Consider the following 13,540-nt stretch of genomic DNA (forward strand, 5'->3'; position numbering starts at 1 on the left):
GTGGGCACTGCGATGACACCTTAGGAAGGTAACAACTGAAGCTCTGAGGAGTTACAAACTTTCCCAAGGTCTCAGCGCTATGAAGTCTTCGGGTCGGGACCGAACAGAAGCTTCTGAATCTGAGAAGCCTTTTCAAAAAGCCTCTAGTGATTCTTCACCTGCAGATGCTGAGTGCGTCCCGATTCATCAGTGAACAATGACTTTCACCAACTGCTGAATTCAAAACCCTGATTTTACTCTTTTGCCTTCTCGCTTGATAAATGACTAGTTTACCCAAAGAGAGAAACTTACAAAGTACTAATACGGAGATCTGAAAACAGTGACATCAAGTGTCAAGTGAAGGAGCTCTAGAAGATGCCGCTGCATGCTGCCCCGTCTTGGGGTGCCGCCTATCCTCCCTGCAGGACACCAAGAGGCCCCTATCCTGAAGCTGTGTCCGCAGTCCTTGAGCCTGGCCTCCCGAGCTCGCTCCCCTCTCTCTCTGAGAACTTGGAATCTGAACAGGGAGAGTCAGAAGCTGAGTCACTTTCTGCTTTCTCAGCTTTACTGAGATATAATTCACATACCAAACAGTACACCTGCTGAAATGTACAATTCAGTGATTGTTAGGATATTCACAGAGTTGTGCGATCATCAGTACAGTCAATTTTAGAGCATATCATCACCCCAAAAAGGAACCTGATCCACTGGAGCTCAGGCACTTTTATGGCTCAAGTTCAGGGTGATGTTTCTCAAAGTATGGTCCTAGGACCACTTACCCCTGAATCACTGAGGGGACTTTTAAAAATGCCCATCTGCCAAACATGGTTGATTCCACCTGTAATCCCAGGTACTGGGGAGGCTGAGGGAGGAAGATTGCTTGAGGTCAGGAGTTCAAGACGAGCCTGGGAAATGTAGTGAGAATGCACCTCTATAAAACATTTTAAAAAATTAGCCAGGCGTGGTGGTGCATGCCTGTTGGCCCAGCTACATGGGAGGCTGAGGCAGGAGGATCACTTTAGCCCAGGAGCTCAGCCTAGGCATACAGCAAGACCCTGTCTCAAAATAAAACAAATAGATTATTTTAAAAATGCTGATTTGTGATCCTATTTCAACCTACTGTGTAATCTCGGCTCACTGCAACCTCCGCCTCCTGGGTTCAAGCGATTCTCCTGCCTCAGCCTCCTAAGTAGCTGAGATTGCAGGTGCCCACCACCACGCCCGGCTAATTTTTGTACTTTTAGTAGATACGGGGTTTTGCCATGTTGGCCAGGCTGGTCTCAAACTCCTGACCTCAGGTGATCTGCCTGACTCCACCTCCCAAAGTGCTGGGATATAGGCATGAGCCACAGTGCCCGGCCCTTGGAATATTATTTTTAATGCAGCAAATAAAACATGTAAGACTACAAAGATAACCAATTACACTAAAATACAGCTGGCAAAATATTTTTTCCATGCATTTGTGATACTGTAATCTATTGCTTCTTTGTGAATGCATTAACAGCTCTAGCAATCAGCTTAATAACTGCTGTGCTTTTAAAGGAAGAAGAACACAAAGAATCTTCTGAAATATCTTTCACATCTGAAATGTGATGTGAACATATTTGTTGATTTATTTTGGTGACAAACTCCCAGCTACTGCTACTACTACTGTAGCTTTTTGCCTGTAATTCATCGAGTGAAAGGTAAATTTCACTCAGACGTTTGTTAAAATAAAGCTGTCATTTCCCTCATCCAAATTCATGTCACTCTGCCAGACCCCCAGGGAGTAGGTGGACTGCAAGTTACAAGGACCCTTGCTAGGGAGGGTCCAGGAATTCCTCCTGCTGGGTCCCGAGAGTGGCCTCATTCTTTCCAACTCAAGCCTGGCTGTACATCTCTTCCATTCCACGAAAAACCCAGCATCCTTCCAACAGTGCCCCTCTTAATTTCTGCTATCTTTAGCTTCTGTTATTTGCCATCAAAATAACTTTGTCGCCACCTTCTCAGTGCTTTCTAGAAAGTTTACTATGCGCAGAGGCACTGTTCTGACCTTGTGAGTACTCACTAACTTAATATTCACGGCAACCCAGAGAAGTGACAGTTCTTATCCTCATTTTATAGACAAGGAAACTGCAGCACAGGGATGTTATATTATTGCCCAAGAACGTAGAGCTGGAAGAAGGATGGGCCAGGATTCCATGCCGGGCATCTTGGTTCCAAGGCCTGTGCTCCCCACTGAGCGACACCTCTGCCTTTGCAGTATAGAGAGCACAGTGGACTAAATGTTTGCATCCCCCTGCAAATTCATACGAGACCCTAATCCCAATGTGATAGTATTTGGAGGTGCGGCCCTTGGGAGGTAATTAGGTCCCAGAGGACCAATTGCTCAAAAGGCCAGAGAGCTTGTCCTTGCTTTTGCTTTCTGTCACATGAGGACATAACGGGAAGATGAGCTGGTAGTCCCAGCTGCTCATCTTAGCCTCCTGGTAGTCCCAGGAGGCTAAGGTGGGAGAATCGCTTGAGCCTAGGAGTTCAAGGCTGCAGTGAGCTATAACTGCACCACTGCACTCCAGCCTGGGTGACAGAGCGAGACTCCTAAACAAACACACAAAAAGGCCAGGCACGGTGGCTCACACCTGTAATCCCAGCACTGTGGGAGGCCAAGGCAGGCGGATGACCTGAGGTCAGGAGTTCAAGACCAGCCTGGATAACATGGTGAAACCCTGTCTCTACTAAAAATACAAAACTTAGCCAGGTGTGGTGGCAGGTGCCTGTAATCCCAGCTACTTGGGAGGCTGAGGCAGGAGAATCGCTTGAACCCGGGAGTGGAGGTTGAAGTGAGCCAAAATCACGCCATTGCATTCCAGCCTGGGCAACAATAGTGAAACTCCATCTCAAAAAAGAGAGAGAGAGAGAGAGAAGATGGTTGTCTGCAACCTGGAAGTGGGTCCTCACTAGAACCCAACCAGGCTGGCACCCTGATCTCAGACGTCCAGCTTTTAGAATTCTGAGAAATAAATGTTGTTTAAGCCCCCAGTCTACGGCACTTGGTAATTGCAGCCTGAGTTGACATAGTACCTCTACTATTATAGTATGATCCCCACCCAGCAAGAATAGAAAATTTAGGAAGCAATTCAAATACCTAACTGGAAAACCAACACAAAGATATTAGATAGAATGTTCCTGCAGTTTTAGGTCTAAGAACACATATAATATTATAAGGCAGGTCAAAGGAAGACATGTCCTATGGTTCTGGTGAGGAAACGTACCGGAACTATTAATAAGGTAGAAAAGAAATTGCAGAGGAATTCCAGCAGGAACGGTTCCGACGGCCGCATCTTCCCGTCGATATTAATCATCTTTGGAACTTCCGGAATGAGGCTTATAGCGGCTTTGAAAAAAGCATCAGCTGCAAGACAGAAGATAAAAGTCAGTGTATTAGAACTCTGGGAAATTCAGTTGGCTTTCTTCTTCACATGGCCTGAAGGCCAGTCTGGAGAGTTAGGTGGAAGTCAGGCCGTGCCGAGGGCAGGTCCTAGCAGAGGGTTTCTGCAAACTATGATGAAGCTGGAGGAATATCTGCTTGACAGAGCAGTGCTTCAGCTCAGAGAACCTCCGTCAAATTGCCTTTAGGTTATTAAATGAAAAAAGCAGGTTGCAAATTTTTGTAAAAAGTCTAGAAATGACAGTTGCCTGGGCTAAAGGCTCAACTTGGATTGGTTCATTGAATTCTCATGTCTACCACGCGAGGAGGGTGCTGTTGACAAGTGTACTTCACAGATGAGAAATAAGGGAAGGAAAGAGAAGCAATTCATCCCGCAACCGTGTCCTGTGTACGTAGGAAGTTCCAGTGTTGGTGGTGGAGCTGCAGCTCAAACCCGTGTCTGTTTGAATCTATTCTAGTGTACACCATTTTTGTTAAATAGCCATCAAAATGTCTGAAGGAACACAGCACACACACACACACACACACAGCTTAAAGACTTCTGATTGAGTAACATCAGCTCCATATAATCGTTTGGGAAATGAACATACTTAAAGAGCTATGAAAAAAATCTGTAAAACAAGGAGACTTCAAAGGGAGCAAGAGAGGAAGAAAAGGAGTGGAGAGAGAATGTGTGTGCACAACAGGATAGAGATGGGGTGGAAGGGATGAAGGAGAGCAGGAAGGATGGGAGGTGGAGGGGAAGACAGAGAGGGAGAGAAAGTTCCTTCTAAAACTGCCAAGGTATTGACTGTGAGAAAAAGCCTCAAGGTCAAAACAATCAAAACATTGACCTGACAAATGAAATTTTAAACTATCCGACAAGATCAAATGTTTTCATGGTCCAAATGGACTTCTACTCCAAAACGACTTCCAGTGATGCAAAGAGAACACTGTAGGGGTGAACAGCATCCTGAATGAAAACAGGAACACCGGCCAGCACATCAGGGGGGCAAATGCAACAGCAAATGCTCACTTTCCTGGGAAGAAAGGCCTGCGTTTAATGAGAAGAGTATGTGTCTGAAGACGGATGGTGGAGTTTTGCCATCTCTTCCTTCTTCAAAGGAGAGGGGGAAAAAAAAGAAACATGTCACAGAAAGACACTCCTTGTAAAGCTTTCTGAGTCAAGTTGCTCTGCTCTGGAAGCTTCCTCGCCTGGCTGTCTCCCAAACCCCAAACTCAAACCCGTTCCATATTTATTAAGCACCAACTGTGAACAGGGTACTGTCATGGGCAGGTGCACAAACAGGTGAAAAAAAGTGAGAGAAAGTGTTGACAACATAAACTGTGGCAATGAGACCAACATGATCATACTAATTAACAACTAATTTTTTTTCTTTTCTGTGTGTGTGTTTTTTTTGTTTTTTGTTTTCCAGACAGGGTCTTGCTCTGTTGCCCAGGCTGAAGTGCAATGGCATGATCTCGACTCACTGCAGCCTCTGCCTCCTGGGCTCCAGCCGTCCTCCTACCTCAGTCTCCCCAGTAGCTGGGACTACAGGAGTGCGCCCACCATCCCTGGCTAATTTTTGTATTTTTTGTAGAAATGGGGTTTCACCATGTTGCCCAGGCTGGTCTCAAACTCCTGAGTTCAAGAGATCTGCCCGGCTCGGCCTCCTAAAGTGCTGGGATTACAGGCGTGAGTCACTGCATTGGGCCAACACTTATTTTCTAAACCTGTTACGTATTTTGGTCTATGCATCCACTTATCTCAATTGTTTTGGGGAGTGACATTAAATATGGGGTTTGAGGAAAAGCCACCTGACGTCGGTTCTGATAGAGAAACCTTCCAGAAAGGGTCAGAGCCTGTAGGGTCTTCTATCTTGTGACCACTAGTAAGACATGGCCCAACTGGGCACAGTGGCTCACGCCTGTGATCTCAGCACTTTGGGAGGCTGAGGTGGGTGGATCACTTGAGGTCAAGAGTTTGAGACTAGCCTGGGCAACATGGTGAAACCCTATCTCTACTAAAAACACAAAAATTAGCTTGGTGTGTTGGCACATGCCTGTAATTCCAGCTACTCGGGAGGCTGAGGCAGAAGGATCATTTGAACCTGGAAGTCAGAGGTTGCAGTGAGCTGAGATCATGCCACCACACTCCAGCCTGGGCAACAGAGCAAGACTCTGTCGCAAAAAAAAAAAAAAAGAAAAGAAAAAAAGAAAAAAAAGAAAAAAGACATGGCCCTACTTATGGAACCTACAGGGGCTCCCAGGGCCTATCTTTAAGCAGTTCATTTCCTTAGTCCTCTGGCAGTCCCACAGTGAAGTAAGTATATCATGAAACAAGGTTCTCAGTGGGAATGCAAATTCTTCTCAGAGCAACTTGAAAGACTATTTTTTTTTTTCTATTTATGTGTTTGTTACTGACTGGCGCAGAGAATGTGCCTATTATTATGCCTCATGAAAAAGAGAGCAGCTTTGTCCCCAGAACTTGGCTCCTCTCACCCACCCCGCCCAGTTTCCACTCCAAAGGAGGGAGCTAAAATAAATAGTTATTTAAAGGTTGGGGCATGCGGGGTTCCAAAGCAGATGTTTAGTTCTATCCTCAGAAGACTTGCCCCATATAGAAAATATTGCCTGGAGACCTTCTCAATCTTATCTTAGTAATTAGAAATCAAATCCTACCGCATGTGAGAGCAGTTTATCCTCATAGTTTAAAGTTCAGAATAATCATGTCAACTTCATGTAACACTGTTTTGTAGCTATTAAGAGCCATGGAAGATAATTTAAGATATAGTGGATTTTTTTAAAGACCTATAGAAAAAGGAGAACTCAGATTCCCAGTAGTAAAGAATATTGTCCCCTTTTTGAGTAATACCCCACAAGCACAGAGGACCAAGGCAAAAATGGACAAATGGGATCACATCAAGTTAAAAAGCTTCTGCACAGCAAAGGAAACAATCAACAAAGTGAAAAGAGAACCCACAGAATGGGAGAAAATATCTGCAAACTACCCATCTGATAAAGGATTAATAACCAGAACATAAGGAGCTCAAACAACTCTATAGGAAAAAAATCTAATAATCCGATTTTTAAAAAGGGCAAAAGATTTGAATAGATGTTTCTCAAAAAAAAAAAAATACAAATGGCAAACAAGCATATGAAAAGGTGCTCAACATCATTGATCAGAAAAATGCAAATGAAAACTATAATGATATATCATCATACCCCAGTTAAAATGGCTTTTATCCAAAAGACAGGCAATGACAAATGCTGGTGAGAATGTGGAGAAAAGGGGACCCCTCACACGCTGCTGGTGCAAATGTTAAGTTAATACAACTACTATGGAGAACAATTTGGAGGTTCCTGAAAAAACTAAAAATAGAGCTACCATATGATCCAGCAATCCCACTGCTGGATATACACCCAGAGGAAAGGAAATCAGTATATCGAAGAGATATCTGCACTCCTGTTTGTTGCAGCAATGTTCACAACAGCCAAGATTTGGAGGCAATCTAATGTCCATCAACAGACAAATAGATAAAGAAAATGTGGTACATATACATAATGGAGTACTATGCAGCCATAAAAAAGGAGATTCTGTCATTTGCAACAACATGGGTGAAACTGGAGGGCATTATGTTAAGTGAATTAAACCAGGCACAGGAAGGCAAACTTTGCATGTTCTCACTAATTTGTGGGAGCTTAAAATAAAAACAGTTGAGCCCATGGAGACAGAGAGTAGAAGGATGGTTACCAGAGGCTGGGAAGGGTAGTGGTGGTGCATGGTGGGAAGTGGGAATGGTTACTGCGTACAAAATAAAAATAGTCAGAATGAATGAATAAGACCTAGTATTTGATAGCACAACACGGTGACTCTAGTCAATAATTTAATTGTACATTTAAAAATAACTGAAAGAATATAACTGAATTGTTTGTAGCACAAAGGATAAATGCTTGAGGGGATGGATACCCCATTCTCTAGGATGAAATTATTATACACTGCCTGCCTGAATCAAAACATCTCATGTACCTTGTAAAGATATATACTTACTATGTACCCACACACATTTTTTTGAAAAGGAAAAAATATATATTGTCCTGGTTCCACTAGAGGAAGGGAAAAGCAGCAAGTACATGGACTAGGTTTCCTCCACCCAAGTCCTCTGGGGCTCTTTTTTTTTTTTTTTTTTGAGATGAACTCTGTCGCCCAGGCTGGAATGCAGTGGTGTGATCTCAGCTCATTGCAGCCTCTGCCTCCCGGGTTCAAGAGATTCTCCTGCCTCAGCCTCCCGAGTAGCTGAGACTACAGGCACATGCCACCATGCCAGGCTAATTTTTGTATTTTTAGTACAGACGGGGTTTTACCATGTTGGGCAGGATGGTCTTGAACTCCAGGCCTCAGGTGATCCGGCTGCCTTGGCCTCCCAAAGTGCTGAGATTACAGGCGTGAGCCACCGTGCCCAGCTGGGACATCCATGTTTCTTTTCCATATCCCCCCGCTTTTTTTTTTTTGCTTATATTTCCAATATCTCAGAACGATCATTGCATATCCTATCTTCAAGGCAAAACCCAAACCAGAAAAACCCCACTCAGGCCTTGCTGACCCCAACACTATAGTTCACTGTATTTGAGACCCCTTTTCCTTGGGTAGGCACTTCACTTTTTCAAGCAGCATCCTATCCTTCTTTCCACACAGCAATTGATGCGTCTCACAGCACTGCTCTCTGCCAGGCAGAGAGCAAACACAGCCACCGTCCCCATATTCGTAGTAAGAGAAACTCCAGAAACACAGCCACCGTCCCCATATTCGTAGTAAGAGAAACTCCACAAACACAGCCACCGTTCCCATATTTGCAAGAGCACTGTGGTACCGCTGGAGTGCTCTGTTGTAAGAATTGTTGGGGTCCTTGCTAAAAATATGGGGACAGCCTACCTCATCATTTTGTATATATGATGAGTAAAAGCCAGGGATGCTCATTGGCAAATATCACATTTGACATTTTCCATCTGAAGTTTCAGGCTCTCTTGTTCTTAACCTGAGTGGTTTCAAATGGTCTGTGGATCACTGAAAGAACATGATATTCGGGAAACTTCTGCAAGGACAGGAAAAAATCAAACACTCAGAACACAAAGCCACTAAAACCCCACAGATGGACTCCAAAATATATGTCACAAGCAAATAGCTATGGGAAAGGGTGAGATGCAGACAGAAGCTGCAAATAAGGGCTTAGTTGAAGATGTGAGGTAAACTGTATGTTTTGATTATTCATGCTGCCTAGCTACTATCAAGGATTGGCTCAATTGTTCCCTTTGGATGAAGATATCTATCTTTATATCAACTCTAAGATCATTTGAAGAAAAAATGAAAACAGCCTAAAGTTCCAAAATGTAAAAAAAAAAAGAAAAGAAAAGAAATTATTTCACTGCTGCACCAAGCAAGTAATATAGCTAATAAAGAGAATAAGGCAGATCTATATGTTTTGAGATATATTTGAGGTATAAAGATATCTATGACATATAAAATACAAAAAATCGGAGGGGTGGCGGGGGAAAAAAGAAAAAAAAGGACAAAAAATCATACAGCTGTATACGTGTCAGCCTATCTTTGCAAAGGAAAAAAAATATACAAACTTATGTAGATGCACAGAAAGGTCAGGCAAGATAAATGCCAAACTATTAGGTGTAATACTGGAGTGGTAGATGAGGATGGACACCAAATTTTTCACTTACTGATAGGTTACTGTCTTGGAATTTTAATTGAAATTTATTATTATTATTATTATTATTGAGACTTTGCTCTTGTTGCCCAGGCTGGAGTGCAAAGGCGCAATCTTGGCTCACCACAACCTCCACCTCCTGGGTTCAAGCGATTCTCCTGCCTCAGCCTCCCGAATAGCTGGGATTATAGGCATGAGGCACCACGCCCGGCTAATATTTTGTATTTTTAGTAGAGACGGGGTTTCTCCATGTTGGTCAGGCTGATCTCGAACTCCTGACCTCAGGTGACCCGCCTCGGCCTCCCAAAGTGCTGGGATTACAGCCATGAGCCACCGTGCCTGGCTTATTATTATTATTATTATTATATATTTTTGAGGTAGAGTCTTGCTCTGCCTCCCAGGTTAAAGTGCAGCGGTGTGATCTCGGCTCACTGCAACCTCTGCCTCCTGAGTTCAAGCAATTCTCCCGCCTCACCCTCTCGAGTAAATGGGATTACAGGCGTCTGCTGCCATGGCCTTGTAGGTGCTCGGTTAGGGTAGTGGGAGAAATTGTAAGAGAAAATCATAGGAAAAATGCAAGCCTTCTTGGAAGGCAGGAAGGTTTTACAAAAGCTTTAGGAAAGGGCTATGGCTGAAGGCAGTCTAATCCTCTTTACCTTGAGTTGATAGCAAAAGAGCAAATAAGTGAATGTGGGGGAGTTTATCCAAATAGCTTGTTTACTCATGCGGTCCTAAGATGGACCTTTGATCATCTGTGGGTGTGTGAGTGCTCTCTACTCAAGAGGTCCGCAATGTTAATTACCCTCTAGCGGTGTTTACTTGAGACTTTTGTCATTTAATCTGTACTAAATAAATGCAAACTTTGCCGGCTTATTGAGGCCAATGCTGTGGACTCAGGCAGCAGAGCCCCTTAGCCGTGCTGACAGCCAAAATATCTGTGTCAGTCTTTCATCCGTCACTGGGTCAGGGTCTGCAGGTCAGACCCGGCATGCCTGGCTAAGTTTTGTATTTTTTTTTAGTAGAGATGGCGTTTCACCATGTTGGCCAGGCAGGTCTCGAACTCCTGACCTCAGGTGATCTGCCTGTCTCTGCCTCCCACAGTGTGAGGATTACAGGCATGAGCCACCGTGCCTGGCCTATTTTTATTATTATTTTTTGAGACAGGGTCTTGCTCTGCTGCCCAGGCTGGATTGCAGTGGTACCGTCATAGCTCACTCCTGCCTCGACCTCCTGGGCTCGAGCAACCCTCCCACTTCAGCCTCCCAAGTGGCTGGGACTACAGGCATGCACCATCATGCCTGGCGAATTTTTTATTTTCAGTTTTTTTTTATTCATATTTTGTACAGACGGGGGTCTCACTATGTTGCCTGGGCTTAAATTTCTAAAAATATTTTTTCTTGAACATACAAAGGCAACACAAGTTTGCTGTAAAGTGTTCAGTCTTAGAAATGTATAAAACAGAAGAATGGCGAAACAATTACTCCCTTCCTATTTAACCAGAGTAGGACAAGGTGGAGATGCGAGTGGGGACAGGGCCACACACTGCATGGACTCTAATGCTCCTGCTGTTTAAGGGGCGGCCACCCCAGTTCCGTGTATGTGTAAGGCCCAGCACCAAGCTGAGGGGTGACACACACTCCGTGGGGACCAACCAGGGATGCTGTTCTGCACTGCACCATGAGGATGGCTGGAAGGGTCCTCTCTAATTAGCTTCTCCACGAAATAAGTCAGACTTCAGGCTTGAAGCTCCCCAGTCAGTCCACTTGCAAGGGTTCTTCTTCTCAAGGCTTTAAAAAGCTCCATACTGTGCTCTGGGGCCTCTTCAAACTCCTGTAGATAATTCAGGGGCAGTAACCTCCCACAGGCACGTCCACCTGAGGAACCCCACTGGCATCTGTCGTGTGCACCGAGGCTCTGAATACACCTCTGTCTGAACAATGGAGTTCAACATTCTAAGAGGCTAAAATACCAATTGGACAACTGTCAGAGAGCTTCAACACGCTCAGAATTAAGATGCAGGTTATTTATTGTCTGCCAGAGCAAAAACTTGCAAAGAGTTCATATATTTTTCAACAGGAGTTTGGAGGAGGAAAAAAATAGAGGGAGGCCGTTTGAAGAAATAATTTGTAGCACTTCCAAAAAATAAAAAAAAGAAGAAACAGAATACCAAACAGCCATTACAAAGAGGGTATTGATTGACGCCAAGATTTACTGAGAAGCCAAAAAAGGCTTATGAAAAACACTGGAGAAGACATAATTCCATTTATTTCTAAGGGGGAAAAGGAACTACATATATATAGGAGAATATAGATAAAGGGAGAGGGAAGGAGAAAGGCAAGTAGAATAGAGGCTGAGAGCATATAAGAATAATGAATATTTTAAAATGGATATATAAAAGAAAAAAAATCAAGATGTCCATACTGTTAACAGCAGATTTGGGGGTAGGGTGGGAAGATAGAGCATATTATTGGAGACTTTTATCTCGGGGCTTTTTACTTTTTAAGAGTCCTACATTTCTGTATTGTTGGAAGTTTTTCAGATGAGCATTCTGAATTTTTATAGCAAAAGTCATTAAGATTTAAAATACAGATTGCCTAGATTTTCAACTGGATACAGGACAATCTCACCAAACACCCTCAATACATGATAAAAGGAATTCAGACTTAACTAGGACCTACAGGAGCAAATTCAACCTTTCGTATCCTTGGCATTGGTGATATGGAAAATGAGTCAATACATGAATCGTAAGCAACAGTCTAGAAGTGATAACCCAACCCACCTTCAAAGTCGGTGTTTTGCTTTTTTTTCAATAATGCATTAGGTCAGTGCTAATGGAAATCTTTACCACTCGTCAGTCATAAACTCCTGAGGCCAAACAAGACCTCAAAGGTAACTCAATTCACTCCTAGATCTTCAGTCCATCATATGCCCTCCTAGGTAACTCAGACTGATGGCTGTCCTAGTCCAGGAAAATCGAAGAATAGAAAAACCATAATTTCTTCTTTCTTTTTTTTTTTTTTTTTGAGACAGGGTCATGCTGTGTTGCCCAGGCTGGAGTGCAGTGGTGCAATCATGGCTCAGTGCAACCTCCGCCTCCCAGGTTCAAACAATTCTCATGCCTTGTTAACCTCCCAGGTAGCTGGGACTACAGGCACACACCACCACGCCTTGCTAATTTTTGTATTTTTAGTAGACACAGGGTTTTGTCATGTTGGCCGGGCTGGTCTCTAACTCCTAGCCTCAAGTGATCTGCCGTGTGGGCCTCCCAAAGTGCTGAGATTATAGGCGTGAGCCACCGCACCCAGTCAAAAATCCTAAGTTCTTAAGACAAGATGTTCCAGGGGGTTGAAGACTCCCATCTCTTGAATATGTATTAGTAAAGTAGGGTTCTGGCTATAAAAATCATCACTCTCTCTCAAGGTATACAAACCCCACTGCCAAACATCTTTACCCATCTTCAAAATTTTCTATCTCTGTATGAGTTTAGGTTTTGATTGACAATATCAATATCATGGAAACTACCACAGAAAATGCAACATCCAGACATATCTTCTTGCTGAAAACTGTCTGCTGCAATGAAGATGTGCTGTCACCAAGTGATGGGATGCCTTTGGTCTCAATGGCCAAGTTATCCACAGGCAAGTCACTGATAGAGATTTACCACTATCTATTACTAGCCTGTGTTTTTGCAATAGAGCTTGTTATTCCAACAGTGAAGTTTGAGGACTTATGGGCCACTATTTTGATATGTACACAGAGCAAGATGTAAAGAAATATGAATCTCCAGGACAATTAAATACCTTATACGTTAATGCTTAATTGCTACCAATGACGGCCTAATCTAACTTTGATTTTGCCACCTAGTTTATGCAGAATTTTGCCACCTGGCTTATGCCTTTTAAGTTCATTCTGAATATCAACACTTAATGTGAAAAATCCACTCAGAACATATAAATTCCTTCTTAGCTTTGTTAGTACCATCAGAAGGCTCCTGCACTCTCTCCCTCCCTCTTTTATCTCTGAACTGTCACGGGCTCTCTCACTGAGCCAAGCACGCTCAGCCCATGTGTTACCTAACTCCTACCTCTGAGATACTACAGGATGACATACCTTTCTCTCATCCCTGCAGTAGCTCATGTGAGGTTGCGTATTGTCTCTGTGAATATTAGGCTTAGATTTCCCTGAGCAGAAAGGATTAGGTATTCCTTATCTTAATTTTGGTTCTTTGTTTCCTAAATTAGTTTATCTAATGCTCAGTCTGTAATAATTGAACTCTAGCAACCACATGTACTTGGGATTAGAAATGCAGCCCTGTGTTATGATATAGAAGAATTAACCTAATATAGAGAGGCACAGTGGTTAAGTAGAGATAAGGTCACTTATTAGCTGGATGCTCCTAGGCACGGCCTGAGCCTCAGTTTCCCCATCTGCAAAATAA

General features: G+C 43.4%; 1 protein-coding gene across 3 annotated transcripts in view; it reads right to left on the reverse strand.

The window, feature by feature from the left end:
* VPS35L (VPS35 endosomal protein sorting factor like) overlaps window positions 1-13,540 on the reverse strand; it is a 151,344-nt gene that overhangs the window by 30,316 nt on the left and 107,488 nt on the right. For all 3 annotated transcript variants that reach the window (XM_033217848.1, XM_033217847.1, XM_033217850.1), the window contains one exon: window positions 3,231-3,370. In XM_033217848.1, the coding sequence (XP_033073739.1) occupies window positions 3,231-3,370 (140 nt within the window). The remainder of the gene's footprint in view (window positions 1-3,230; window positions 3,371-13,540) is intronic.

This window comes from Trachypithecus francoisi, unplaced genomic scaffold, assembly GCF_009764315.1.
Source record: "Trachypithecus francoisi isolate TF-2019V2 unplaced genomic scaffold, Tfra_2.0 Lachesis_group10, whole genome shotgun sequence".
NCBI classification, from domain to species: Eukaryota; Metazoa; Chordata; class Mammalia; order Primates; family Cercopithecidae; genus Trachypithecus; species Trachypithecus francoisi.